At 39.0% G+C, this 27,093-nt stretch overlaps 1 protein-coding gene across 1 annotated transcript; it reads left to right on the top strand.

Annotated features, from left to right (window-relative positions):
- The first annotated feature begins 898 nt into the window (after window positions 1-898).
- Window positions 899-24,772, top strand: SLC17A5 (solute carrier family 17 member 5). The gene is made up of 11 exons (XM_042893980.1): window positions 899-1,045; window positions 4,652-4,848; window positions 6,203-6,436; window positions 6,921-7,008; window positions 9,672-9,758; window positions 10,969-11,087; window positions 11,911-12,069; window positions 13,958-14,090; window positions 16,238-16,385; window positions 21,767-21,857; window positions 23,121-24,772. The coding sequence occupies exons 1-11, from the start codon at window positions 985-987 to the stop codon at window positions 23,256-23,258; spliced, it is 1,455 nt and encodes a 484-aa protein (XP_042749914.1). The 5' UTR covers window positions 899-984; the 3' UTR covers window positions 23,259-24,772.
- Window positions 24,773-27,093: the final 2,321 nt, after the last annotated feature.

Below are 27,093 nucleotides of genomic sequence, written 5' to 3'. Positions count from 1 at the left end.
GAAAACAGAAAATACAAAAAACCCTTCACATTAGGTGTGCATAACAAGTATGACACAAGCGACAACCAGCACCGAGTGGTAGACTGGGTGCAAGGAAACCACCCATTTATGTACATCTATACATTAAGTCATTCTTCAGTAAATAAGGACGGATCGAGTGCACCACACACACTCCTAAATCTGTATTTTACAGATGTCATCTTTTGACTCTGTGGCTGCAGCCTTGCAATCAAGCTGCTCTCAGAGCAGTGTCTCTCACTGGGGAGATTTGCTCACCAATGAATCAGCAAGTCCTGGGAAGGAGGAAGCTGCACAGAGAAAGGCACATTCCTTGCCACTGAAAGGTTTATTGGTATTGTCTCATAGCAGCTTCAAGATACAACTGGCCTCGGTGGGAAGAAACAAGTGAGATAGACCAAAAAAGAGAAAGCTTAAGAAAAACTCTGCTGGTCGATCTACTTCCTGAAGCCCCGTTGCTGTGTTGTAATGAGGGGATTCTAGCGAGAATCTGGGGTTCAGCTTACAGGTGGAAGCGATCCCCCATGGCCCCACCCTGTGGCGTGGCTCTGGTGATACTCGAGAAGACACCAGGGAGAACTGCGGCTTGTGCGCATTTGACGTAAATAAGAGTAACTTTTTCCCCAAAACGACAAATGACACCACACGTCTGCACCGAACCCCCACCCAGCCTCTTCCTCCTGCCCGCCCCGCCCGCCTAGCGCTGCCCTTACCAAAGATGGCGGCAGCGGACGGGCCGGGAGCGGCGCCAAGCTGCGGCTGAGGCCGCTTCCGCCCGTCAGCTCCCATCACGTGACCACCGGGCTGCGGCGGCCGCTGCCCAGCGCCAGCGGGGCAGAGCGCGGCGCGGCACGGCGGGGCAGTGCCGGTGGGCTGCGGCGCTGCCAGCCGTGTTTGGGCCTCTCTGCGGTGGCGGCCGGCAAGCTGGCGCTGGGCTCGCTGCGCGGAGCGGGCAGCAGAAACGAGATGGAGCCCGAGGAAAGAGAGGATCGCACCCCGCTGCTGAAGGACTCCCAGCTCGGCGCGGGTGAGATACGCGGGCTGCGGCGCCGCGGGCAGCACTGCCACCGGCCATGCCCCGCCGCAGGGCCGGCAGGGGGCGCACCTCCCCGGCGTCGCGTTGCCATGGCGCCCCCAGGGCTCGCTTCGCTCTGGCCGGGCCCCTACCGCTGTCCTTGGAGGGAGAGGCGGCCTCGTTCTCAGCGCGGTGACAGGGAGATGCATCCCAGTGGTTTCTTTTGCACGTAAATAGCTCGAACCTCGGGTCGGTGTCTGCTCGGCGGGATCTGCTGAGGGTGCGGCAAACCTTCAAGACCGAGCGTGACTAAGGCGGGTAGCTGGCAGCGGGGGGCAGAGGAGGGCGTGTGGGGAGACAGCATGAGGATAAGATGTAAAACTGATTCAGGGGGTGAAATGCCTCCCCTAAGAGGGCAGGCTGAGAGCTGGGGCTGGTCAGCCTGGAGGAGAGAAGGCTCCGGGGAGACCCGAGAGCAGCTTCTCAGGATCTAAAGGGAGGCTGTAAGAAAGAATGGGACGTGCTCTCCATCTGTGTATGGACAAGGGGAAATGGCTTCAGATTAAAAGAGGGGAGATTTAGATTGGATATAAGGAAGGAGTTTTTTACATCAAGGATAGTGAAGCGTTGGAACATGTTGGCTGGAGATGTGGTGGATGCCCATCCTTGGAGATGTTCAAGGTCAGGCTGGACGGGGCTCTGAGCAACCTGATCTAGCTGTGCTGTCCCTGTTCATTGCAGGGAAGCTGGCCTAGATGACCTCTAAGGATCCCTTCCAACTCAATTCTATGATTCTATGAAAGTGAGAAGGCGATCATTAAAGGTCAGGGCCCAGCTGAGATGAGGCAGATCAGGGTGTTCTGTGGGCTCTCCCAGGACAGGCTGTACGGACAGCTGTGAGACTTTGAGTTCCTTCACTGTTTGTGCTTCTGAGATATGTAGTACAGCAAAACAACTGAAAAGCGCCAGCGGGGAATTAAGAGTTCAGGTCGTTTACCAAAGCAGTACATTCTTGGGCTTGCACAATCCATCGTGATGCACCTCACCCAAAAGGAAAACGCGGTAGAAAAGCAACTTCCTACAACTGCCATGCGACCTTCAACACAGACCTAATTCTGCAATTTAAGACTCTTGTTCAGTTATAGCTTTAGTGCTATAAAACATGCCCCTGCAATCAGCGTTATCCCTAGATGTGGGACCCGAGGCTGGCGGTCAAGGTAAGATCTTCAACATCGTGAAGTTTTGGGGGATGATGGCAGTATCTCTTTGCCAGTAAATATGGTGATGTTCTGAGGAGGTGCGTAACCTTGGGAAACTCATCTAGAATCTTCTTGAATCTTCTGTTCCTTTAATGTGACCTCATATTCTCAAGTATTACAGATATACTCAGTGGGAAGATAGGGAAGCAATAATTTAGCAGACTTTTGTTTCAACCTTATAAATCTGTGTGTTCATTAGACTTCTGTGATAAGTTATTTACAGCAGGAAGAAAAAAAAAAAAAGACAATAGTGGCTTGGAGTTGTTCCATATTTGTGTTGTGAAGATTGCTCTCCGAAGTGTATACCGGTAAGAGATGTCCAGAAGTAGAATTAATGGTTAAACTGTATCTGAGAAGGTTACAGCATAGTACAGTATTAAATCTTCTGTTATTGTGTAACTCCAGCTAATACAGGTACAACATTAGGAAGGCTGAATAACTCTTCTTGTGATTATGTTCAGTGTTACTAATTTGAAGACTATACATTTTCTACTTAAAGGAAATTGCATTTTGAATAACAATGAAGGTCTCGGCTTGTTTTTGTGCAGTAAGCACTTCCTGCTCTTGGTGCCTGCTTTTTTTGTAAAGCATGCAATAAATTATTGGCTGCTGTCACTTATATCATTTAAAAGTGAGATAAGCCTATTTTTCAAATGCTGCTCCTGTCATTGCTGTTGGTCTGGAAGATGCTTTATGTATTTGCTTAGCAGCCTATCATGTTACTCATTTACTAAAGAAAGAACAAATACTGCCTTGCTGTCCTTTTAACAGCTTGCATTAACAATAGTGAACTTCAGATGAAGTTGATCAGTGATAGAGACCTCAAAAATGAGAACGTTCTACAACTTTCATGAAAACTACAGTTTTATAGGAAGGTTCTGTTGGTGCCCCTACAACCAAGGGTTCCTTGTTTCTGGGATAAGAAAGAGTCTTTAGATATCTTATCCACAGGGAATGCTTTTTTGCTTCTTATTGCAGATCAGAAAATGTAGTCAAGAGACATGCTGCAGCTGCAGATCGGGCTCTAGTCAGTCCTGTTATTCATAGATCTCACAAAAGGAAACTCTACTCTGTAACTATTTGTAAATCCGTGGCTTTTCTTAGCAATTCAATGTTTGGGTAGGTTCAGCCATCCCCATACGAAGAGTATCTGCAGAACTACTAAGTGTGCTTGTGTGCAGCCTTCCTATGGCCACCAGTGATGTGCTGGCCAAGATGCAGCTTGACTCTGCTTCTGACTTCCTGGCATGGGTGGGTAATCTCTGCCAAAGGCTGTGGTGTTCTACCATTAGGGGAAATCGATACCTGTGACAGTGCAAAGTCTGAAAGCTGATTATAAATGGCTGATAGTCATCTTAATGCCACAGTGCAAGTTTAATGCCAAATCTAAAACCTATTTTCCTTTGTCAGCTTCAGCTGTTGAAGAGGGGAAAGAGTGGGCATCTGGGAACTGCTGCTGTTATGCAGTGCATTGGCAGTATTTGCTATCAGATTTCCTGCAAGTTTTCTTGCTTAGGCAGTTGTTAGCAAATGCATATTGCTTTATAAACAAATTTATAGAAGGGAAACTTGTCCTAGAAAACTATCTGGAATCTCATTGGCTGTTCATTAATGCTCCCATAAAAGTTTCTGTCCATCTTGAACCATTTTCAATAGGATGAGAGATAATGGCCTTAAGTTGCTCCAGGGGAGGCTCAGGTTGAGTAGTAGATAGATTTCTTCTCGGAAACAATGAGTGAAGCATTGGCATAAGCTGCACAGGGAGGTGGTGAAGTCACCATCCCCGGAGATGTTCAAGGAACGTGTAGATATGGTACTGAGGAACATGGTTCAGTGGGCGTGATGGGGATGGGTTGACAATTGGGCTAGATAATCATAGTAATTTTTTTCCAACCTTCATGATTCTATGGTTGTTTTTTTTAGTTACTTAACAAACTTCTCACTAGTCCCTCTCTCTTTTTTTTTTCCTGCATTTTTTTTTTTTATGTGAAATTCCAATTTCAGTAATTATTACTGTATTTTCCAGAGAGCTTTCAAAACCACTTTTCTAAACCAGCACTTCCACTGCAGCCCCTACACTTGTGTACATAACCACCACATAGCCTAAACCAGAATTACTTTTCCTTTGCACTCCAACAGAAAAATGAACATTATTTTTCTATCCCGATCCTCTGTCCCTGCTGATATGCCCCTTGAGACTGGAACAATCAACTTTTCTTGACTTATTTTTTCTAATCCACAAATTTCTGAGATTATTAGCTTCAAAAAAAAAAAAAAAAAATTCTCACTTGTTTTGGGGTTTTTTGCTTGTTTGTTAGGTTGTGTTAAAACAAAACCTTCTTATTTATTCTCATTTCAGTCCCTGCATGCTGCTCAGCTCGCTACAATCTGGCACTGCTGGCCTTTTTTGGGTTCTTCCTTCTGTATGCGTTACGTGTGAACCTAAGCGTTGCTCTGGTGGACATGGTGGAACCTAACACAAGCTTAGCAAAGAATACAACTTCCAATGTGTGTCCAGAGCATTCCTCCACCATAAATGTTCCTCGCAACACAACGGTGAGGTCTCAAGCGTATTGTTCTGAAACGTAGCACGTAAAGTTGTTTTTAATAAAGTTTGCAATAGGTGACTCATACTTAAATGACGGGAGAACTGGCTGATCTGTACCAGATGGCCCTTACAGTGGTTCTTTTAAAGCAATTCTGAAACATAATGTCTCTAAATAACCAGCTGATTTAGAAGTGCTCTGCTCATGGTCAGATGTGTTGTTTTTTAATGCATATCCTTTCTTCACCCTTCTTTACAAATTGGCTGATCTGACCTTGTAGATCTATTATGACGCACTTTTATATGCCAGTGATCAACCATTAGTGTTACATGTGCGTCAGAGCTCACATCACTCTCTGTATTTAACTGTTTTCCACAGTCTTGATGGCATGAAATTTTATTACAAATTAATGTGCAGTATTTTTTCCCTCGCTTCTTTGATCCCCTTCCCAGATCATGGTTCTTGTCTTTGTATCCTTCATCTATTGACTTTCCACACAGTAATCCTTAAAATCCCATTTCTTACCTATGAAGTTACATTAAAAAAAAAAAAAAAAAAAAGTTCTGTTGATTTGGACTTGCGTAGATCTCACATCATAATTAAATTTATTAATGAGCACTCTTGCCCACTTCTTGCCTTCATTTTGTTTGTTTAGAGGTCATTTATTATTTATTGGGAACAAATTATAACAACATGTGGAACGGGAAGAAGTGTTTTCCTTCATTGCTTCTGTGAAATGGATGCTGCTCATTTAGAGGACTTCTGGGAGTGATCCCAGACTTCAAAATCACTTCTTGGGCAATGATTGATGTCCTCTTGTTGACTCTAACTTCCTTATCTCAATTATCTGTGCCTTTAATGTCTCATCTGCTAGACTTACCTTCGCTCTGCCATCCTTATTCTGTTCTTCCACATCTCTCTGTCTTTGTCTATCACCTATCCTCTCCTTGTCTACTCTTTCTTCATTTTAAATTTAGACATCTGCATCTCTTTGCTTGCTTTTCTCTCTGTAAGTTTTCTCCAGGAAAATCGGTTTTTCAGTGTGACAGAATGTGATATGGAATTGAGATCCACTTTCATGTAAGCACATCCCTGCACCCAGCACCTGTATCACTTAACCAAGAAAAGAATAATCACCTGATGACTTCTATTTAATGTTGTGATGATTTTTGTACTTGGCCTGGATACGTTTGTGCAGTGTGAACTACTTCCAGTGCAACTTTGATTGCCTCCCTAGGGGGGAGGCCATGAAAGATTTGTGATTTAGCTATGAAGGATTAAAAAAGGGATTGAATTTGTGTAAAATGTGGTCAGAGAAACTATTTTGAACTTACTGTATTTTGGGTTTTGTTTTCTCTTTTTAGGGGAAAAAGTATTCTTGGGATGCTGATACTCAGGGATGGATCCTTGGTTCTTTTTTCTATGGCTATATCATTACTCAGATTCCAGGTGGATATCTTGCAAACAGAATTGGAGGGAAGCTCTTGTTGGGGTTTGGCATCTTTGGTACCTCTGTGTTCACCTTGCTTACTCCACTAGCTGCAGATTTGGGAGTTGGCTACCTCATTGCTGTCAGAGCCTTGGAAGGACTGGGAGAGGTAACGGTTTTCCTCTATGTAACTTGAACATATATCTGAATAATGTATTGGCACGTCATAGTAATTAGACCCTGTGAATATTGGTATGCTGTAGTAGCATGTGGATTGTTTTATTTCGAGTAGCTTAATTTTACTTTTTTGAATAATTAACAAGTACATCTTATTTTTTATTTATAAGGACACTTAAGACAAAACTGGAGTTATCCATCATTTAGTCAGAACCCAGGAGTTCAAAAGAATATTGTTTGTATTCTTGCAGCTTTTCCGGTATATGTGGAATCAAAAGCAGAAGAAATTGATTCTGCTTCTTGATTTTCATACACTGCATGCTGTTGTTTTTTGTTTTCCCCAAGTGGTTTCATTCTAAACAAGAGCCTAACAAATCTTTCTACTGCTTTTTAATGAAATGCAGTTTGAAACACGAAAACTTGAAAGAAATTATAAAACTGCTACTTTTTAACAGAATTGATTCTTTTTTATCTAGGGTGTTACCTTCCCAGCTATGCATTCAATGTGGTCTTCTTGGGCTCCTCCCCTGGAACGCAGCAAGCTCCTTAGTATTTCATATGCAGGTGAGAAATTCCCACGCTAATAACAGGCTTATGCATTTTTACTGCTGTAACAGGGAGGATTGACTTAAATCAAAGGGATTTATATTATCAGTATTAATCAGGATTTAATCTGGAAAGCGTAGCATTGAGTTAAATCTTGCTTTGCATTCATTATCGTTGCTTTTTATGGCTTTTGTAGCCTTGAGAAAAGGTATTCATCTGCAATGATGTATAAACTTCAAGCTGCAGTATCAAGTGGTGCAAGGAGTTACTGTGAAGCTGATTAATAGAAGATACTGTGAACAAAGGAGATGCAATAGCAGAAACAAAATAGGGCAATAATGCAAAATCACAGGATATGGCTTCTTTTTTTTTTTTTTTAAGGTGTTTTGGGGGGAACTCAAGGTAGATCTCAGTAGTGCTTCAAGCTGCTTGAAGAAGATTCAGAGATCAGTTCCATGTTCTTTTAGGCATTCCGTGTGTGGAGGATGTAATGTTTCATAGGAAATTTATTACTTTGAAGATACTTGATGTTACATAGAACTTTTGATTTACAGCATATTCTGAGAACATAAGACAGATACAATTTACATTTTGCAAAGTGTGGAAGTTACAATACCCAGTTCAATCACAATATCAGTGTGATTCCCCTTCTCTGTATATGCTCGTGATGCTGGGCAATTCCACTTGCTGGGAAGCAGTATGTGGGTTGAAGCCAGCTCAAGCCTGATGCTCTTTTCAAAATTATTTTCAAGATTGTTCAATTTTTATACTCTGAGAGGTGTCTTGTATTCACTCCCCTGGTACTGGTACAGCAATCTAAAAGAGACAGCCATTCACATGCTTGTAGGGAGAAACATCTACACTATCAATTGATCTACTCAACTGATGACAGGGCTGTTTGTTCAAGGCAAAGGCTACCTCCAGTCCCCTTTGTGTTGAGATACTCAGGGTTTTTGTTTTGTTTTGTTTTTTTAACAGTGGCTCTAATTAGTGACACCCTGCATTATTCCCTGAGCTTCCTGGGTGCATTGCTTTTGCCCATACACACTGAGCCTTCTTTTGTTTTCAAGTTCTACTTGTCTGACAGACTACTCAATCCACTATGTGTGGAGCGAGTGAAAAATAGAGTTTTCTGAATTTACCAGTCCAAGTATGTTTGTGCTCTAAGGGTTACAAATTTTAAATTCAGTTAATGGCTCATTTAACTTTCTGTTAGTATTAATTCTGTGACAGCTTACTTCTTGGACCTGGGCTTCATCAAGAAGACAGGGCTATACCATGTAAGCACCAGCTGCAGTCTAGTAGCAGACTTCTGCCAGCAGGAATGAAGCCTTAGTTCTCTCATCTTCCTATTTTCACACTTCCCTTGTAGCCACATGCTTCGTTCCTTCCTGTATGCTATTTCAGACCCTCACATGAGCCACTTTAACCCACCTAGTGCATCAGGCGGTTTCTTCTCTTTTTTGTATGTTTTCTCCCACACTAGTGAATTAAATCTGCTTTTACAAAAAGTCTGCATGTGAGAGCCAGCACACAAAAGTGGAGAGCAAGGAGCTGGGATTGTCACTTATTGCTTTTAGCTTTAGGAGCTTTTAAATTGTTCCTTTGTGAAGCCACATTCCAAAGTGTAAGTGAGAAGAGACCTTGGCCTTGAACAACTGATAGTAAGCAGGCATGGATGGATAAGGCATCTTGCATAATCTCAGCAAAGTGTTTCCTTTTCCTCCTTTTCCTCGCATTTCCATAGTTGGCAGTCATGTGGTCTGCAGCTTAGAAAGTCGTGACAGTACTGACTTTCCAAGGGAGCGCATGACTGAGTTGCATATAATTGTCTTTTTGGTGGGTATTTAACAGAGTACTCGGTTTTGTTGTTTTGTAGCTGAAGCTTTTCTGCCTCAAACAAAAACCGTTCCAAAAAGATGGCATCTAGGCAGCCGCCATGTTAATGTAATCTAATGTTTTCTGAATTGAGATTGGATTTGGAAAAGCAATTGTATAATTAACATGAAGAGATAAGCTTCACTATTTGTCCCCAGTTGAGTGTTCCTAATTACGTAAACAATATGGGTGCCACCTCCACCCTTTCCACAATACTTCTTTAATTATGATTCAAGAGCTGCTCTTTCCTGCTAATATCTGAACTGGAATCTGCTCATCTTTCCCTTCTTTGCCTGAAGATCAAATTTAAGGACCCAAATTTAGGGACTGTGTAGTTAGAACCTGCTGGTTATATGGATACCTTCTGGCTCTTGTTTCCAGCGTTCCTGTTTCAGTACTGCTAGCAGGAGCTATAAGCAATGTAAATTAATTACATAACATCAGAATATTATTTCCTCCCCTTCCTTCCCTCCAAGGTCTGTAATTGTACTGTGGTCAGTTTCCTCAGCAGTGTCTGTTGAGTTGTATCATTTTGAATGTATTGTAGCCACCACTTGTTTGGAGGTGAATGTGCCAGGAATTTTTTTTTTTAATTGCTCTTTGCTTATTATTTTGGATGTTTATGACCTCTATTTCTTTGGATTTGGCAAAGCAGTTTGTTGTGCCATTTTTCTGGTAGTAAGTGGCAAATCTTACTTGCATGATTTTTGCAGGAAAACAAAAGTCAAAACAATACTTAATTTAAAGAGTCTAATGATGAACTAACGATTGTTTTTATACTTTGGTTTGCTTTCCTCTGCTAGGTGCACAGCTGGGAACTGTTGTCTCTCTGCCACTGTCTGGTTTAATTTGCTACTATATGAACTGGGTTTATGTGTTTTACATATTTGGTAAGAGTTTTTATTATTAAAGTTATGATCCATATTCTTTTTGTAAGCCACGGTATATTGTTTATTACCTCTTGTATGAAACTTATTTTAAGTTTTTAAAAATATGTTTGATGTAGGGGCTGTCATTGCTTTTCCTCCTGGGGAGTAGAGATATTTAAAGCAAGTGAATTCCTTTGCATGGATATGTGAGCTTTGCTTCCAATGAGCAAAGATGTCTCCGAGTGGGACAAAAGCTGGTACAAGTCAAATGTTTCCAGCATTTCCCTCCACACAGAAATAACAGGCTGGAATTACTTACTTGAAGTGTGAAATTGAGTTAATAATGTTAATCCCAGGAGTGAATTTCTACTCTGCGTGAAATAACATGTGAAAAGTTACTGCTGCTTTAAATGGAGACTGTGTGTAATATTTCTCTAGCAGCCACAGGAACTCTGAAAGAATGTCCAAAATGCAAAGCATAGCATGTTTACTGTGAGCTGTGTTCTAGAAGGAGCTCAAACATAATAAATTTTCTGATAAGATGTCATAGATCAAACTGATGCTTTTTATTGGACTGTTTACATTTCTAAGCTGTTTCATGTTCTGCATAGGGAAAAGAATCAGAATAAAATGGAAAGCTTACACTTTGTTCATCAAGACATGCTCTTGATTTTTGTGTAATTAAAAAAGAAGGAAATGGAACTAGACAAGTGGAAAAAGTTACACTGGTTGTTAAGTAAAAATGCAGCCAATTTGGCTTGATTATTGAAAAGTTAACTTTTTCAAATGATAGTTCTGGAAGCTTTGCTTAAAAAGGAAAATAGATGCTGGTATACATCAGTTAAGCTACATATAGTGATACATATCATGCTAAGGGTTTTTTGAGGTTAAATTCCTCTGTGTGAGCTGTATTCTTCATGGCTGTTCTATGTGACAAATAAAAATACAATATGTATATGTATGCATTTTCCTTGCTCTACAAGGCACTTGCTAGAGGAGAGGACAAACCAAAACAAAAACAGAACAAACATCACTTTCCTAAAGTCATCCTTTACTACTTACTGTATTGTTAAGCCGCTTGGGGGAGCTACTGTTTGTAAGTAGAGAAAGTTTTTCCAGATGCTTTAATTTTAATGGATATTAATTCTCAGTTGTCTGAGAATATTATTCACTCAACAGAACTTATTCTGTTTTTATTTATACCTCCTCATCCATGTTTTTCCAATAACAGGTGCCCTTGGTGTATTGTGGTTCTTCTTCTGGATGTGGCTTGTTAGTGATAAGCCAGAAACTCACAAGAGTATTTCACGTGCTGAAAGAGAATATATTCTTTCTTCTTTAAAAGACCAGGTATAGCACATTATTGTAATCATGTTTTCTTAAGTAATAACATAAACTACAAGTATTGTTACTAGCATAATGCTCTGATGTCTAGAAAAACATCATTAACCTGCAATAAAGACAGTGTATGTCAAGAAAAGAAAAATACGATGCAATTGTGTAAATGAGAAAAACTGGTAGTCAAAACATTTATGATAATGCTTTTTGTCACTGCTATTATTGTGATGTTATTTTAATGACAAGTAATACAACCTGAGCTTTTTTTATTACCAGAAACAGACCTGTATGATGTCTTAAAAATTTGTAAAACAATGTTTTCAACATGTGTCTTCTATGGTGGAGAAGAGAGAGATTACTATTTGCAGAGAAAATGTCTTGGAGATTCCATTATGAGCCATTTGACTGAGGATACACGTTTCTAAGCTGTGAAGCAGTCCGAGTTAATATCTAGGACTGAGTAGGAAAGATTCAGCCAAATGCATAAGACTGACCTTAAATGTTTAATCGTTTGTGGTAAAAACTAGAGGCAACACATCATGGTAAGGGAAGGCATATATTATATTTTATCTATATACTTCAAAAAAATTCCCATTACAAAGTGATTGGTTTAAGTTGCAATAATTAATAGCAGAGCAGTAACATGCATGAGTGTATCTTTAGTGAGAAGGTAACAGTAATTTCATCATTGCCGTTTAATTCATCTTTTGCTATGAATTCACATTGTGCTCTTCTGAATGAGTGATCAGTGTGGATTTGGGTAGGATAACAGCATCTGTAGTTTAAGTTTATCTTGACGTTCTAGTATTTTTTTTTTTTCTCCTCTTCTTGCTAGCTCACTACACAGAAATCTGTTCCCTGGAGACCTATACTGGAGTCCCTTCCCCTCTGGGCTATTGTTGTAGCCCATTTCTCCTATAACTGGACTTTCTATACACTTCTCACACTCTTACCCACATACATGAAGGAGATCCTGCGGTTTGATGCACAGGAGGTGAGATAAATAATTAAGAAAATAGTTACTGTAATTAACTATAGTTATATAGTTGTAGTAACTATACATAGATATAGCTGTAATATTTAACCATGGTTAATAGTTTCTATATTAACCTGTTTAAGAAAACTTGTGATGTAAGTTTTTAATTTGGAATTGGTGAAATAATTCCCCATAATTAAGCAGCTACATCTACAAGATTATCTGCATTGAAGTTTCCATTGGATTTCAGAAATTATTTGACATTTAACTTAGCAATAGCATTTTGGATCATTTTCTCTGTTTAAAGATGGAGTAAAAACAATAAGTATATTAAAAAATATATATTTCTATTACAAAACAGTAACTATAAAAAAAAATCCCATATTTCTGTTACTTTGTTTGCATGATTGCCTCAAAACTTAGAGCTTATTTTGTAGCTTCAGAAACGCAATCTACTTTTTTGCTCACTCATGAAAAGCACTGTTTTTCTTTTAATTGGAAATTAACAGTATCATTGGGTAAGTGACATTGTAAACATTTTAAGGAGAGGGTGGAGAAAACACTTCAGTCTGATTGAATCCCCTTCCAAATAATTACTTTTTCTTTCTTCAGTGAGTGGCAGATACAACGCTGTGTCTTTGCACAGTGCTTCAATTAAATTGCTTCTTTTTTGTTGTTATTAAGACTAGCTTATGTTTTTCAGAATTTTAATTGTTACTTTTGAAAGCTTAGCATTGAAAACCAGCAGACAGCATCTTTGAATGTTGAAAGAGCGGAACATGTTTATGGCCTCGTGTCAGATTTAATGTCCTAGGGAACCTCTTACATTTTTGTATAATCAATGGATATTAAGATATTATAATCATACAATAAACAAGAGAGTTAGGCAAAGTAGACTATGATAACAAAAGAGAATAAATGGAAGGCTTACCCTTATGCTGGGCTCACCCACAAAACACCAGGAGGGATCTCTAGACAAGATCCTTCCCCTCTGGTAGCCAGCCCTTAAATAGGTCTAGGAGGGGTGCAGCCTGGCTCCAGCCCTTCCAGCAGCACAGATGAATTGCCTTCACCTGTGCTCCTCTGGCTGACTCATGGCTCACCTCAGGTGATCAATCAGAGGTTCATACAATCTTCTTTGCCAAATATACTTGTCTATCCAGATACTTCATTTTAACCACAGTTTAGGTTAAGTTCTACTATGCCACTTAGTAGAACTTTTTTTTCCTTCTTCAGAAGAAAAACATGCAGTTTCAGGCAGAAGTCACTACCAAACAACTTTCCTTTAAGGAAAGGGAAGTTAGTAGGTGACAGCAGTGTAAATAATGGCAGATCCTGAATAATAGGACCATAGGATGTTCAAACTGAATCTAATGAAAGCTCTAATTCTGTATCTTGTCTGATTATAACCAGTATCAGATGTGTCAGCATATAGTTGTGGGATAACACACTGTTGAAAGTATTGAATCTGAGATCATAGATTCCATAACTGCTTTCAAAATTCTGACTAGTAGTTACAGCTCTCACTTACTTTAAGCAACTTGTGCCATATCTAATCTGAAGCTGCTCTTTCAAAATACTTGCATGATCAAGTTCATGACCACACAATATTTTGCAGTTTCCTTTTTCCTGATCCCAGTCACTGATTTAAACCTTTGAGTTCTTCAGCTGGCTGTATTGGTAGTTCCAGATTACATTATACAATCAAGAGTTTACACATCAGTAACTAAAATGCTTTATCTTTTCTATCCTTACGTTTCTGTCTCATAGGAAAGCCAACTGTAGTTGCGTAGATGAATGGTCTTGACACTCCTGACTCAGACTTTCTTAATGCTCCAAGTCAGATGATTTTTTTCATCACATTGAATTTTAGTATTTTAACTGTCTTTTCTTTTTGTCTCAACAGAATGGCTTTTTATCTGCGCTGCCTTATTTTGGCTGCTGGCTTTGTATAATTCTGTCTGGGCAAATTGCTGATCATTTACGAGAAAAACAGAACTTCTCCACTGTTTGTGTTCGCAAATGTTTTACCCTAATAGGTAAGTGCAAGGATTGTCTCTAGTTAGGAAGACATCATGGGACCAGTCTGGGAAAAGTTAAAGCTTTGAGAGACAGAAGTGTGGCAGTTTGCTGTGAGATGAAGCCAGATTGTACATGGCTAGAGAAGGAGATGCTATTCAATTGTATTAATTTTGATAGGGTGTGGAGGAGGAACTGCAGTATGTCTAGGCATCTATTTGTTTGGTTAGTAATCTGGCATCACCTTGTTTTCTAGTACATAGTATTCCTTTGAATTCCTATGTCTTAAGCCTCACTCACACTTTTCTGACTGACTTTGGTGGATATAATTTGTCTTGTAATGTTTAGTGTTGTTTTAACTGATGGACATACTTTACCCTCAGCTCTGCCCAGCCCTCAGGATTTGTCAAGAGTAAATCCTGCCTTTTTTTTGTAATGAAGTAGAAATACTGGAGAAAGAAATAACCAGAGATAGCCAGAAGATTCATTTAGGCCACGTCATTATTACAAACATATCATCTCTCAGTTAGAGGATATCATTCAAAGTGAGCCTGTGTTGCTCAGTGTTTTGTTTATTTAAGACTTAGGTAACTGAATAGGAATATACTTGCCAGATTTACAGTGCTACCAGGATGAAAAGACAAAGTAGAATCCAAGACCAAAGTGGTCTTGACTGATGGGAAGGAGAGGTGATTTGAAGTCAGAAAGATAAAACCTTTACTAAAAATGAATAAAAGGATGCATTTAGAGAGAGCAGTTGATAGATGATTAAAAGAGAAGGAAAAGGGGAAAGATCAGGCACAATATCCACACAAGTTGCAGCCTACTTGATATATGTCCATCACTGCACTTAATTCCCTGCTTCTCCAATTCTGCTGATTGAGTTGCTTGCTTTAAAGCATCTCAACTAATAAACTCTCAAGTATTTTTGTTTTCATAGGCCTGTTCAGTTCTGATGATCTGGTTTTACAGCTGGCCTTCACGCCTATGTCTGTAAAACCAAGGGGAAAACATGCTGTTGTGCAAGGAAAAAGTGGGTTTTTAAGGGTTTTGTTGATGAAGCCAGCATTTTTTGGCATGTATTTGGAGCTGGTTTTGGAGTTTGTGATGAAGTCATGTAACTAGCCAGCTGGTGGTATGGGGAAATGGGGTGCCAAAGTTAACTGAAGAAAGGATGGTGGCTACTATGCCAACTAAATTGTTTCCAGTACCTGAAGTTGTGAACTGGACTTGTTTATCTTAGAGAAGAGAATGCTCTGGTGAGATCTCATGGTAGCCTTCCAGTAGTTGAAGGGAACGTATAAACAGGAGGGGGAACAGCTGTTTTACTAGGGTTGATAGTGATAGGACAAGGGAGAATGGTTTTAAACTGAGATGGGAGGTTTGGGTTAGATATTAGGAGGATGTTTGTCACTCAGAGGGTGGTGACGCACTGGAACAGGTTGCCCAAGGAGGCTGTGGATGCCCCATCCCTGGAGGCATTCAAGGCCAGGCTGGATGTGGCTCTGGGCAGCCTGGTCTGGTGGTTGGTGACCCTGCACATAGTAGAGGGGTTGAAACTAGATGGTCATTGTGGTGCTTTTCAACCCAGGCCATTCTATGTTTCTAAGTCTCAAAAGCTAGCCTGGTTCTCTAAGATGTACAGCAGGCTCTGGTGTAGACATACCCGATGTTCAGATATTAAACATAGCACTCATTCTAGAAGGTGTATGTGGAAGAGCTATGTATGTATGTATTTATATGAAATCTTCCAGCTCTACTGTGTTATGATTTGCAGAAGTCCCTGTTGGCTCCTGAAACAGAGACTTAAATGGGAGTAACTTCCTCACTGTGTATTGTTCACCTGTCAGTCTCAGTGCAGAGTTTAGTGTTTATATAATGATAAATAAAATGAACTTGTCACATTACTTTCACTGTCCATTGATTTTTAGTTTTCCAGATGTAGTTCTTTCAAGCTAGAGTAGGATTTTACTGGTTTGTGCAATGTTTATCAAGACCGCCAGAGGTTTGCCACTGATCTGCTCTTCTTTGCCGCTCACTGTGATGCACGTAGTGCAGTGCTGGATTCTGTGCACTAGGTGGTGTTGGAGATTGTATGTACACACAGCTCAGAACATGTTAATTTTCTGGCATAAAGTCCCTTAATTGTAAAATTTCTGTTTTAAAGGAATGATTGGACCTGCAGTGTTCTTAGTAGCAGCTGGGTTCATAGGATGCAACTATGAGCTGGCTGTTGCATTTGTGACCATATCGACAACACTAGGAGGGTTCTGTACATCTGGTTATAGCATCAACCATCTGGACATAGCACCTTCGTAAGTATTGCTGAAGCTTTTGTTACTGATTGGATACATTTATGATCATTTCTTCTGTGTTCCTGGAGTGCCTCGCAGCTTGTATTTGAGTGGGGGGGGGAATAAATATTGGCAGAAGAATACCTTAGAATACCTCAGATTTTGATCCTGGAATAATAAATAACTGCTGGAACTGTATTTACTAGGATTTTGCACTATTTGATTCACAATATTAGTTGAATTGCACTGTTACAAACATGCTGTCCTATTAAATGGTTCACCCTTCAAAACTTTTCTATCAGAACTGCCAAATTTTAATATGAGTAAACCATTATAAGTTCCAAAATTCAGGCAAAATTTTTTTGAAAATCGTGTTCAATGTAGTGGTGTTAAAAGTATGGTGTTAAAAGGACCTGTTATCACTAGATTAATCCTGTGTGTACTATTACTCCTAAGTGATGAAAAGATGGACTTCAGTTTGAATCTTCTCTTGCGTTACAAATTCCGAACCTGACTGATCCATCAATTTCCTGAAAAGCACGTGTATATTCTTTTGAACTTCTAAGTGATAAAAGTCCAATACTTTGCTCTGTTGTTAATTTACCTGTTTGCAATACTACTTGTGTCTGAGCAGGATCAAATAACTTATGACTTCATGACCAATGAACAGTGTTTATATTCTAATGCGTAAGATGGAAATAGTTTATCTCTGAGCAGAGAGGAAAAAGAATTGTAGAGATTTTAACTAGAAAAAATCCTTGGAACTGGGCCACTTATAGGAGACCTCAGTTCCAAGGTGAAAATGGCATCTAAGCTTTGGCAATTAAAAAGGTGGTCATTGGGGGCTACAAGGATGGACAAGATTTGACTGAAATACACGAAATAGTGGGAGTCAAATTAATCTTGGCAGATTAGATGAGATAGCAAGCAAGAAGGAAGGCACCAGTATCCATATATGTATAGTATATGTATAGTGTTTACAGTGAATTGAACAGGAAAGTATGAAAAACAGCATCTGTGATGCTTTGTTTCATATCAAATAGAATTATGAATACAGAAGATCTAGTTAAATCACCATACCTGGCATACTACGGGGCCATAATGTAACATCTGTTGCAAGTTTAACTTTGCTAAAAATGTAAAACACTGGCTAGGATTTTGTCTGTGTTTAAAACCACGAAACATAATCATTAAAGGGAAATTACTTCTGTGAGTTATTTAATGGCAGAACTTGGATGTCTGTGCAGTTTTGATTTGTCTCCTCATGTCTGTGCATTTTGAATCTCTTTGTGTTTATAGAGGAAAACTGGTATCTGTTCCTAAGCCCTCTACCTTTTCTAGTATGTAATGGCTGAGGCTGGGCATTGCAGAAGAAAAGAAGGGTCACATTTAAGGTAGCTGATTATTACCAGGAATTCATTCCTTTCACTGCTCTGTCACAGTCTGCATGTAGTAAGTCAGTTGGTCAAACTCTTCTGTGACAGTCTATTTAAACCCTATAACTTCAGGAAGCTGCTCTTTTAAGTGTTCTTCAGCTATAAAGAGGGATGGGCTCTTCTTGAAGGTGTTTCAGACCACTGTAATATGTAAAGGGAATCTGCAGCAATTTGAGTCTGAACTTTAAAAATATCTATTGAAAGGCTTAATGTGGACCCAGTGACATAACTGAGGCCGAGCTGATTTATCGCTTCTTTTCTGGGTACGTCTCTTCAAGCTCTGAAGTCTAGCTTGCAAAAATGAAAATACTGAGTCTTGACCAAAGTCAGTAAGAGCTGTACTTCGAATATAAGAACAGTGTTGTTAAATATTCTTCAGATTAAATCCCGAGGACCTCAAATCAGTCATTCAGTAGGTGCGTGTGTTATTGGCCTATGTTATCATTCTTAGTTTATAGGAGGTGTATCACACTGTGACCTCTGTCTCTCAAGAGTGTTGTGGAAATAAACTGATCTTGTGAAAAGTGCTACTCAAAAGACCTTTGATCGGTTAAAATTCTGTTTGCAACAATTGAATAAGATGCAGAAACTAAGAGAGAAAAGCTTTACTGGGCAGGAATGTGGCCAGTGTAGATACTGTTTTATTGAAATCAGTAATTCTGTATTAAGCACATGTATGCTTTCATTTGGGGCAAACAAGCCCAAATGACGACAGAAAGGATGGGGCATGCTCTTGTAATAAAAGTCATAGGAAAAAAAATGCAGAAATACCGGAAAATCTAAGATGAAATAATAATGATTTTAAAAGAGCTTTTTCCCCCCTACTTAACTTTTTGCAAATGTCTGAGCTTTCTTGGATGAAATGGCCAAAGCAAGCATTTTCAACTGAGGTGAAAAAACTGACATAGCAGTGGAAATCTCAGAACAGGATGTACATGAAAGTGTAAAAGAAACCTCTGTTAAGAGTTTACCCAGAACTTGATACTTTTTTTCCTTTAAAACATATTAGAATAACTAGAGGTGATTCATAACTATTTCAAAATGCACTTTGATTCCTGTTTTGTTGGCTTTTTTGTGTGTGTGTGTGTTTTTGTTTTTTTTTTTTGTTTTTAAGGCAAGCTGATTAGAATAGCAAAGGTCCTTTCTTGGTACTAAAATTTGTGTTACACCAAAGAAATAATGATTATATTCTCAGGAAAAAATAATGAATGAAAATACTAATGCTGCAGAAAAAAAATATTTGCTCTGTATTTTTGTTTTTTTTTTTTTTTTAACACACATTTATGAGGCCATAAGTAGACTGAATTGTTGAGTATGGAGCAAAGGGGTAAGATAGTTCTACTGAGATTTCCTATTCTAGCTCTCTGAATGTCTAGACTACTCTGCAAGTCAGTTTGACTTCGGTTAGACTACTATGCCATAAGATTTCAACCAAGAGCTTACTATAAGCCTTGCTATACAGATGTGTCACATTTTCTTTCCTGTTCCGTATTGGAGTCTTCACTGTGCTGACGGAGTGGCATAGCTGTTATCTGTGTTAAACACAAAGTGCTATCAAAATGCAACCCATGTCAGAAACAGCAGGCAAAAACAGAGGCATTTAGCCAGCAGTTAATTGTCAAACCTCTATTAAGACCAGAGAAACTATTAAACTGTGGTTTTGAAAATTTGTATTAGCAGCTCTCTAGTGCTTAAAGGTGATGAAAGCAACACGTGTTTGGTTCTGTTTAAGGGCTTTAAAAGGAAGCTTTTCACATTTTCACATTCAGGCTTCTGAAAGCATATTAAGCACTTTCAGAGAGAAATATGTTACATGTTCATTTATTTAATAAAATAATAATAATGTAATTACAGGAGTGGAACTCAATTTAAAATATGTAGCAGTATGTATCAGTTTGGAGTATGGCAGGCTTTCGAGGCAAGTCAACTAAATGGCTTGATAATTGACTCTTGTCAGGAAAAGCACCTGTTTTCATAATGTTATTGGGCTGGATACATGCCACAACCTGTTATAACCATGTGTAGTTGAATTTCCCTACTCCAGAAAATAAAATGTCAAAGCTATGTCTCTCTTTAGAGTTACAATTTTGTATTTCTGTTGTGTTGTCATTGTTAAAACAAGGAGAACACTATTGCACTCTGAACAGCTGAAAGCAGTAACAGAGAGATTTCCCTTTTCATAGAATGATAGAATGGCTTGGGTTGGAAGGGACCTCAAGGATCATGAATCTCCAACCCCCCTGCCACATGCAGGGCCACCAACCTCCCCATTTAATACTAGACCAGGCTGCCCAGGGCCCTATCCAACCTGGTCTTCAACAACTCCAGGGACAGGGCGTCCACAACCTCTCTGGGCAGCCTGTTCCAGCACCTCACCACTCCCTCTGTAAATAATTTCCCCCTGACATCCAACATAAATCTTCCCTCCCTCAACTTAAAACCATTTCCCCTTGTCCTGCAGTTATCAACCCTTTCCAAGAGTTGATTCCCCTCCTGTTTGTAGGCTCCCTTTAGGTACTGAAATGCTGCAATGAGGTCACCCTGCAGCCTTCTTTTCTCCAGGCTGAACAAGCCCAGGTCCCTCAGCCTGTCTTCATAGGGAAGGTGCTCCAGTCCCCTGATCATCTTCGTGGCTCTCCTCTGGACCCTCTCCAACAGCTCCCTGTCTTTCTTATACTGGGGGCTCCACACCTGGATGCAGTACTCCAGGTGGGGCCTCACAAGAGCAGAGTAGAGGGGGACAAATCACCTCCCTGTCCCTGCTGGCCGCCCCTCTTCTGATTGAACCCAGGACCCCTATTCTGATTGAACCATTTGCTTTCCAAGCTCCAAGTGCATTGCTGGCTTGTGTTAAGTTTTTCATTCACCAGGATCCCCAGGTCCTTGTCTGCAGAGCTGCTCTCAAGGATTGCTCCTCTCAGTCTGTATGGATGCCTGGGATTCCTCTGGCCCAAGTGCAAACTTTGCACTTTGCTGTGTGAACCTCATTAGATTCACCTGGGCCCACCTTTTGAGTCTGCTGAGGTTTTCCTGTAGTAAAGTACAACTGATAATAATATTTTATGCAATTGTTCAAATAACAAACCTACCTTGAAGATCTTGAATCACAGAAATCTCTCTCTGGTGGCTGGAAGGTTGAGTTCAGATGTAAAATGTCTTGCTCTTTTTTTCTCTTGAGTCTGTGACAAGTCTGTACTTGTGCTGCTGTTTCAAACATGACTTTTTGGTATTGCAACATTCCTGTTCTATGTTTAATTGCACAGAGATGAGGTGTTGAGACTTAGATGTTAAGCAAGTTACCACTTTTTTTCCCAGCAAGTTTGTATGGCCACTGGTGCATGTGCATGCACGTGTGTGCTAAAGCAGAAGGAGGAGGGAGCCTCAGAATGGAGCTGCAAGAATGGCAACAAGTAGAACAGGTTGAGTCAGACGTGTTTCCCATTGGCTTAACCCACAGAAAGCTGAAGGAGAGGACCAGTGCAGAGCTCTGTGAACTCTTGCCTTCAGAACAGCACTCTGTAGCACAGTGGGGATATCCATCCAGATTAGGGGTAATTGCTTTTTTGGCAGTGTTACCTGAAGCATCTCTCACTGTTGACAAACAGTGCTCTGTCATATTCTTTCTTTTCTACTTCAAGGCATGCAGTGTGTCTTTTTTAACTTTTCTGGTGGATCCATTCCAGACAGTTTGTTTGTGGCTTAGCAAGGGGGATGTGGTTTCTGGATTATGGATTCTAAGCAAAGTGTGAGTAATTCAAGTAAATTCCCTAACTGGCCCATGGAAAATGGAGACGTATGTCATGAATTATCAGAGACATTACTAGAACAGAAACAACCGATTCCCACTTCTGTTTTAACTTGCATGTGTGATCAGAGCGAAACCTGTGTGATCCAATTAGGCAAAATTATTTCTGTGACTGATCAGCAAGATAAGTTCATAAGCAATGTTGTCAATTTTCCTTACAGGTATGCTGGAATTCTTCTTGGGATCACAAATTCTTTTGCTACTATCCCAGGAATGGTGGGGCCAGTTATTGCTAAGAACCTCACTCATAATGTAAGTCAATTTACTGTTTGGGGTTTTTTTTTCTTTATTACATTATTATTATCATCACTGAATGGCAATCCTCTTCTCTCAAGTCTACAGCTATTAAGTTATATTTGGCATATACATGCAAAATAAGACAAGCTCTTACTTGTTTTCCAGAATTGTTCTCTCACATGAGGTTGGGACTTGCAAACTCAGCACTTGTCAGATAAGCCATAGATTCAAATGTGTAGTTTTCATAATGCACTCCTTTGTATGAACATTGTGTGATTACGATGCTCTATGCTGTGCTATCTTTCTTCTAAATTAAACAGCATTCAATCTGACCTCCAACATTGCTTAGTCAGACAAAGGGTGATATCAAGTAGAAAGCATGATTGAAAAGTTATTTGAATACTTTTCTAAATAAACGATATAATTTTTTTCTAAAATGTTTTAAGAAAAAGTGAAGAGTAAGTTTATTGATACTGATAAACTTTTGGAGTTGGTAGTCAGTCATTTCCTTAAAAAAAATATTAAAAAAATATAAAAAATACTAGTTAAAGTGTGAATCCAAACAAATTAGCTTCTTCCAAATTCATAACAAGTGGTGGTGTTATTTGTGTTGGGGTTTTTTTTTGCCTGCTTTTCCTCTCATCCTAATGCTCTGATATTATTCTGTTTTTTGTAGTAGGATCATTTATGGTTTTGGTAGAATATACATCTGTTATTTAAAAACATAATAAAAATTGAAAACAAACAAGCTTCCTAAGACATCTGTATATGTAGCTTCTTTGTTACTACAAACACAGCTCTTCACTGTCTTGTTTGAGTAAAATTCACACATGGCTAAAAAAAACCTTACCGTTCTGGAATAGAGATATTGTACTCATTAAGAATAAGTTACTGCTTTGCTTACTTCAGCTCTTGGGTCATCTGATCAGAAAGCAAGGACATGTTTCTTGTTACAATAATGTTCTCTGAGTTTGCAAAGCCTTCATGCAGCTGTGAATTTAGATGTGAAGGCTGTGCATCTCAGTGATAATCTGATCCAGAAAGACAGAAGTATCTGTCAGAAGTATGTTTACTATGTAAGATGTATTGTTAAACTGAAGTAGACTAAAATGATAATTTGTTTATAATGTCATATTGCTATGAAGTCACATTGCGTGGCATTTATGTTTAAGTAGGTAAGGCATATAGCATCTCTTTTAAAAGTATATTTTTTTCTTGAGTGTGGAGCTGCAAATTAACTGTATCTTTTTCTGTTTTTTTAATTCCTCTTTTTGACAGAATACTGTGGGAGAATGGCAGACAGTTTTCTATATTGCTGCTTCCATTAATCTATTTGGAGCAATTTTCTTTGCATTATTTGCAAGTGGAGAAGTTCAGGACTGGGCAGTCAGCGGTTATCACTTCCATAGAAACTGAAGGAGGCATTGAAATACCAAAGCTGTTCTGAATCCCAATGTGCCAGAACTACGTGACCAGAAAAGTGCCTTCCCAACTGATGCCTAGGAATCTTTAGAGCTTTTAAGTTAAACTATTTTATCTGTGCATCTTTTGTACTGAAAATCATTTGACAATGTATGTGTGTGCTATTTCCAGACAAGAGACTACTTAGATTAAATTGAATTTAGCTTCATGCTAGAACTTGATATCAAATGTATGATCAGAGACAGTATTTCAAATCAGTGTGCTAAGATCCATTTCCTTCCAGTTTTTAATTAATGTCTTCTGAATTAATGTTTAGGCAGATAATTGCTGACACCGAAATAAGAGGAAAAAACCAAGGTGATTATGTAGCACTGTGAGGAGGAGTGACGTGCAAATAATTGTACACAAAAAGCAACATATTGATTTCTGTGATGATACTGATAGGTTTTTGCTTTTTAAAATGCTAAAAGATTTCTAGTGTTCTACAATCTTTTCTAAGCTTTTATTTTGTTAGTATTCTAATTGATGTCTAAGAAATGCACACTTGATTGTTACTCTATTTTATGCACAAGTTTTCAAATGGAAACATTCCCTGTTTAGGACTACAGCTTCACAATTAATACAGAGCAGTGAGGAAGTGAAATAATGATTGTGACTGACAGAATACGCCATGTGTTACTGTTCTCTGTGGTGCAGGTGTTTTTAAATAGGCCTTATTTTTATTCAAAAATGTGCAAAGAAGAAGCAGTGCAACTCTATACGCTGCCTAGACTTAAACCTAGATTTAAAAGAGTGAACTAGAAATAGAATATTGACACGTTTACATGATAATAACTTTCGATTCGGCAGTTCACTTTTTTGTCAGTTAAAATCAATGCAGTGGAATTATTTCTTCTTTCACGTATATTTATATATATATATGTATTTGTCAGCTTCTCAGTGTAAATGCAATCAAATAAGGCTATTGTAGGGAATAAATAAGGAAAATCAGTTCACTTCTGCAATAGCATTGTTAGTCAGGTAAAAGTAGAATAGAAAGAATTAGTGCAATATCCTGATGCTATTAGTCTCCCCTCAGCATAGAATTTGACACTCAAGAGCATTCTTTGCACAACATACAACATACAATTAAATGCCATACTAGGATTAAATGAAGTCTGTTAAAACAGTGGCCTAGATAAGAACAAATGGCTGAATAATCTTGTAGTCACAAAGCAAAAGAAAATTCCTGTGCCAAAGATTCCTGGATTGGAGCAACTAGGTAAAAAAAAAAATCACTGGGCTCTGGGCTTTTCATTTACCACCAGTGCAAAAGAAAAGCCCAGTACTAACACTGCTCCGGTGGAGCCTACCTTCCTTCATTTCTAGGAAATGGCATCTGCCTCTTCTTTTTAGCTTTAAGAGCCATTTTGTTTTGACCTTCCTTGAAGTGTCGTGTTCTCTGATGGTGAAACTATGTTTAAATCTGTTTGTCTGCGGCATTTCCACAATAAACAATGTGAACTTCAGATGAAATCAGTAGTCGTTCAGTGGGAAAATGTTAAAGCTATGTTGTATCTTCAGCATTTCCACAGTAAGTGGAACAAATATTTACATATGCATCCATTGAAAATAACCATCTCCCTGAAGTTAGAACTCCATCCTCAAAGTACTCAGAGCAAGATTGCTAACTGGATTAAGAGATGATTAATATTTCCCTGGGAAATTACCTGCTTCTGGAATTTCTTGTCTAGCTTTACAAGTGAGTACTATCTTCTTCCTGATAATATATTAAAAATGGTAACTTTGCTTTGTGTCCACAGAAGTTTATGCTTTTTAATCATTTAATTTACTTATTAAAGTCAAGGTTACCGAAAAAGCTAAATGAGGTATGGTTAATTTATGGTGTCAAAATATTTTCAGTTAATACTTTCAGTTTGGCTTTCTGAGCTGCATGCACATACTGCTGGCTTGTGTTGAGCTTTTATCCATTAGTATCCCCAAGTTCTTCTGCACAGAGCTGCTAATGGTGTTTCTGTCACATTGTCAAGATCCTGTTGGCACAGTCCTCTCATTCAGTTTCATCTCTGATCAGAAACATTTCCCATGTTCTGCATTTTCAGATGTGCCAATGTTTCTTGAGTGCCTCTGTTCTCATTGACAAGGGATCTTGATTAAAAGGGCAGTTTCTTGTGGTGACTGATTTTTTTTTTTTTCCTGAAAACAACCTGAATTATTATTTTTTGCTGCATTTCCTTAACAGATATACCAGAGTAAGAGGGTGTGTTCTCCATTCCATCAAGAATCTTAATTAGGATGTCTACCTGGAATGAGGGAAGTTGTATCAAAAAACAGATAGTGCCAATTTCAAAGCAGAAACTGAATCACTGCTTTGGAAGCTTGTCTTAGTGTTGCCAGGTACTTCTCCTCAGTGTCTCCTTCTGACACAGTTTTGCTTTAATATTTCATGGAACATTCGATACAAACCTTTACCAATGTCAGTAACAGATGCAGTAGCACTTAGCAAAATATCCTACAGCACAAGTTCTCAGTATTGATCTGAGATCTGATCTATGGCCTTTTTCAACCTGGAAAAGTGCCTTCATCACTTTTCTCAAAAAAAGACCAAAAACTAATTGTTGTGTTTTTTTTGTTGTTGTTGTTTGTGCTTTCAGTTCATTGTTCCTTTGTTCTAAGAGGGCCAACTTTTAATCTTACCTCTTAAAGCCTTAAGCTTTTGTCACCAAAAAACATTACTTAATTTACGTAGTCTTTTTCAGTGATAAACTAATGAAGGTTTATATAGCCCTCAGTACCACACTGGGTTCCATGCATAGTGCTTCCCCATCTGCATGTTCCTCTGTAACTGGTGACAGCTGTGTTCCCTGTTTGGAACGGTTGTCTTAGTTCATTTTCCATCAGTTGTGTTTACCTGTATTCCATCTTTTTTTTTTTCTGGCTTTTTTTTTCAGTCACTTATTTGCCAGTTTCTCCTCCTCAACTTTCTGTTTATGTTTGATTTCCTGATAAATAAACTAACCTGTAAGTCTAACAAGTCTTCCAATGTTTTTAGTGTTTGCCAGGAAAGAAAGCTCTGTAGGTGAGGAAGCCTACACCTTACAAAGGTAAGTGAAGCAAAGTTTATATGTAAGGGCAGACTCTTCTGTTAGAGCAGTTGCAGCTTCTAAAACAGATGCTTTTAAGTATCAAGAGAATGTTTTACATTGTGATCTCAACCATCACAACTAAAGTAATAGCACTGTGTTTTGAAAGACATTAGAGTGAATACTATCTTAAGGGGGCTTACCATTTCTCCTGTGTACCTGTGTCTCAAAAAGCCTAATGTCTGCTCTTAAATAATGTGAGGTAAGAGCAATCAAATCAGTCAGAATACATAAATCAAAATAGTAGCTGTTGGCTGACCAAATCCTGTTTTGAGACTTCTCAGTAAAGATGCTCTTAGTGCAGGAGCAGTGGCCTGAGCTATACTGAAGAAAGTATGTCTACATGGAGGTAATTAGTCATGAATGATTTGGTACAGATGTATTTTGCTATTACTTACTTATGAAAGAAAACACCACACTAGTAGCAGTATAAACCAATAATGAAGCAGATAACCCTGAACACATAAAGAGGATCTTGTGAGGTTAAATATTTGAGTATCTGGCTAGCCTCATTTCACTGACTTTTCTGTAAAGAAATATAATGAGCCATTAATGCATTCGTTTACTCCAAACCAGAGCATGCTTGAGTCAAATCTAAGTTTTGTAGATTTTCCTACTTTATTCTTATAACAATTACTAATATTTCTACAATTTGGTATTTAGTAGGCTGTGTGGTCTTACCTCTC

This window comes from Lagopus leucura, unplaced genomic scaffold (assembly GCF_019238085.1).
Source record: "Lagopus leucura isolate 7727_CA_CO unplaced genomic scaffold, USGS_WTPT01 Super-Scaffold_73, whole genome shotgun sequence".
Lineage (NCBI taxonomy): Eukaryota > Metazoa > Chordata > Aves > Galliformes > Phasianidae > Lagopus > Lagopus leucura.
This window is presented reverse-complemented; position numbering and strand designations above follow the sequence as displayed.

Excerpts from the sequence above, each read along its gene's own strand:
- SLC17A5 (XM_042893980.1), top strand. The coding sequence starts at position 985 with ATGGAGCCCGAGGAAAGAGAGGATCGCACCCCGCTGCTGAAGGACTCC. Across the intron at positions 11,088-11,910 it reads TTTCTTCTTTAAAAGACCAG|CTCACTACACAGAAATCTGT; the intron begins GTATAGCACATT and ends TCTTCTTGCTAG. Across the intron at positions 21,858-23,120 it reads CTAAGAACCTCACTCATAAT|AATACTGTGGGAGAATGGCA; the intron begins GTAAGTCAATTT and ends TCTTTTTGACAG.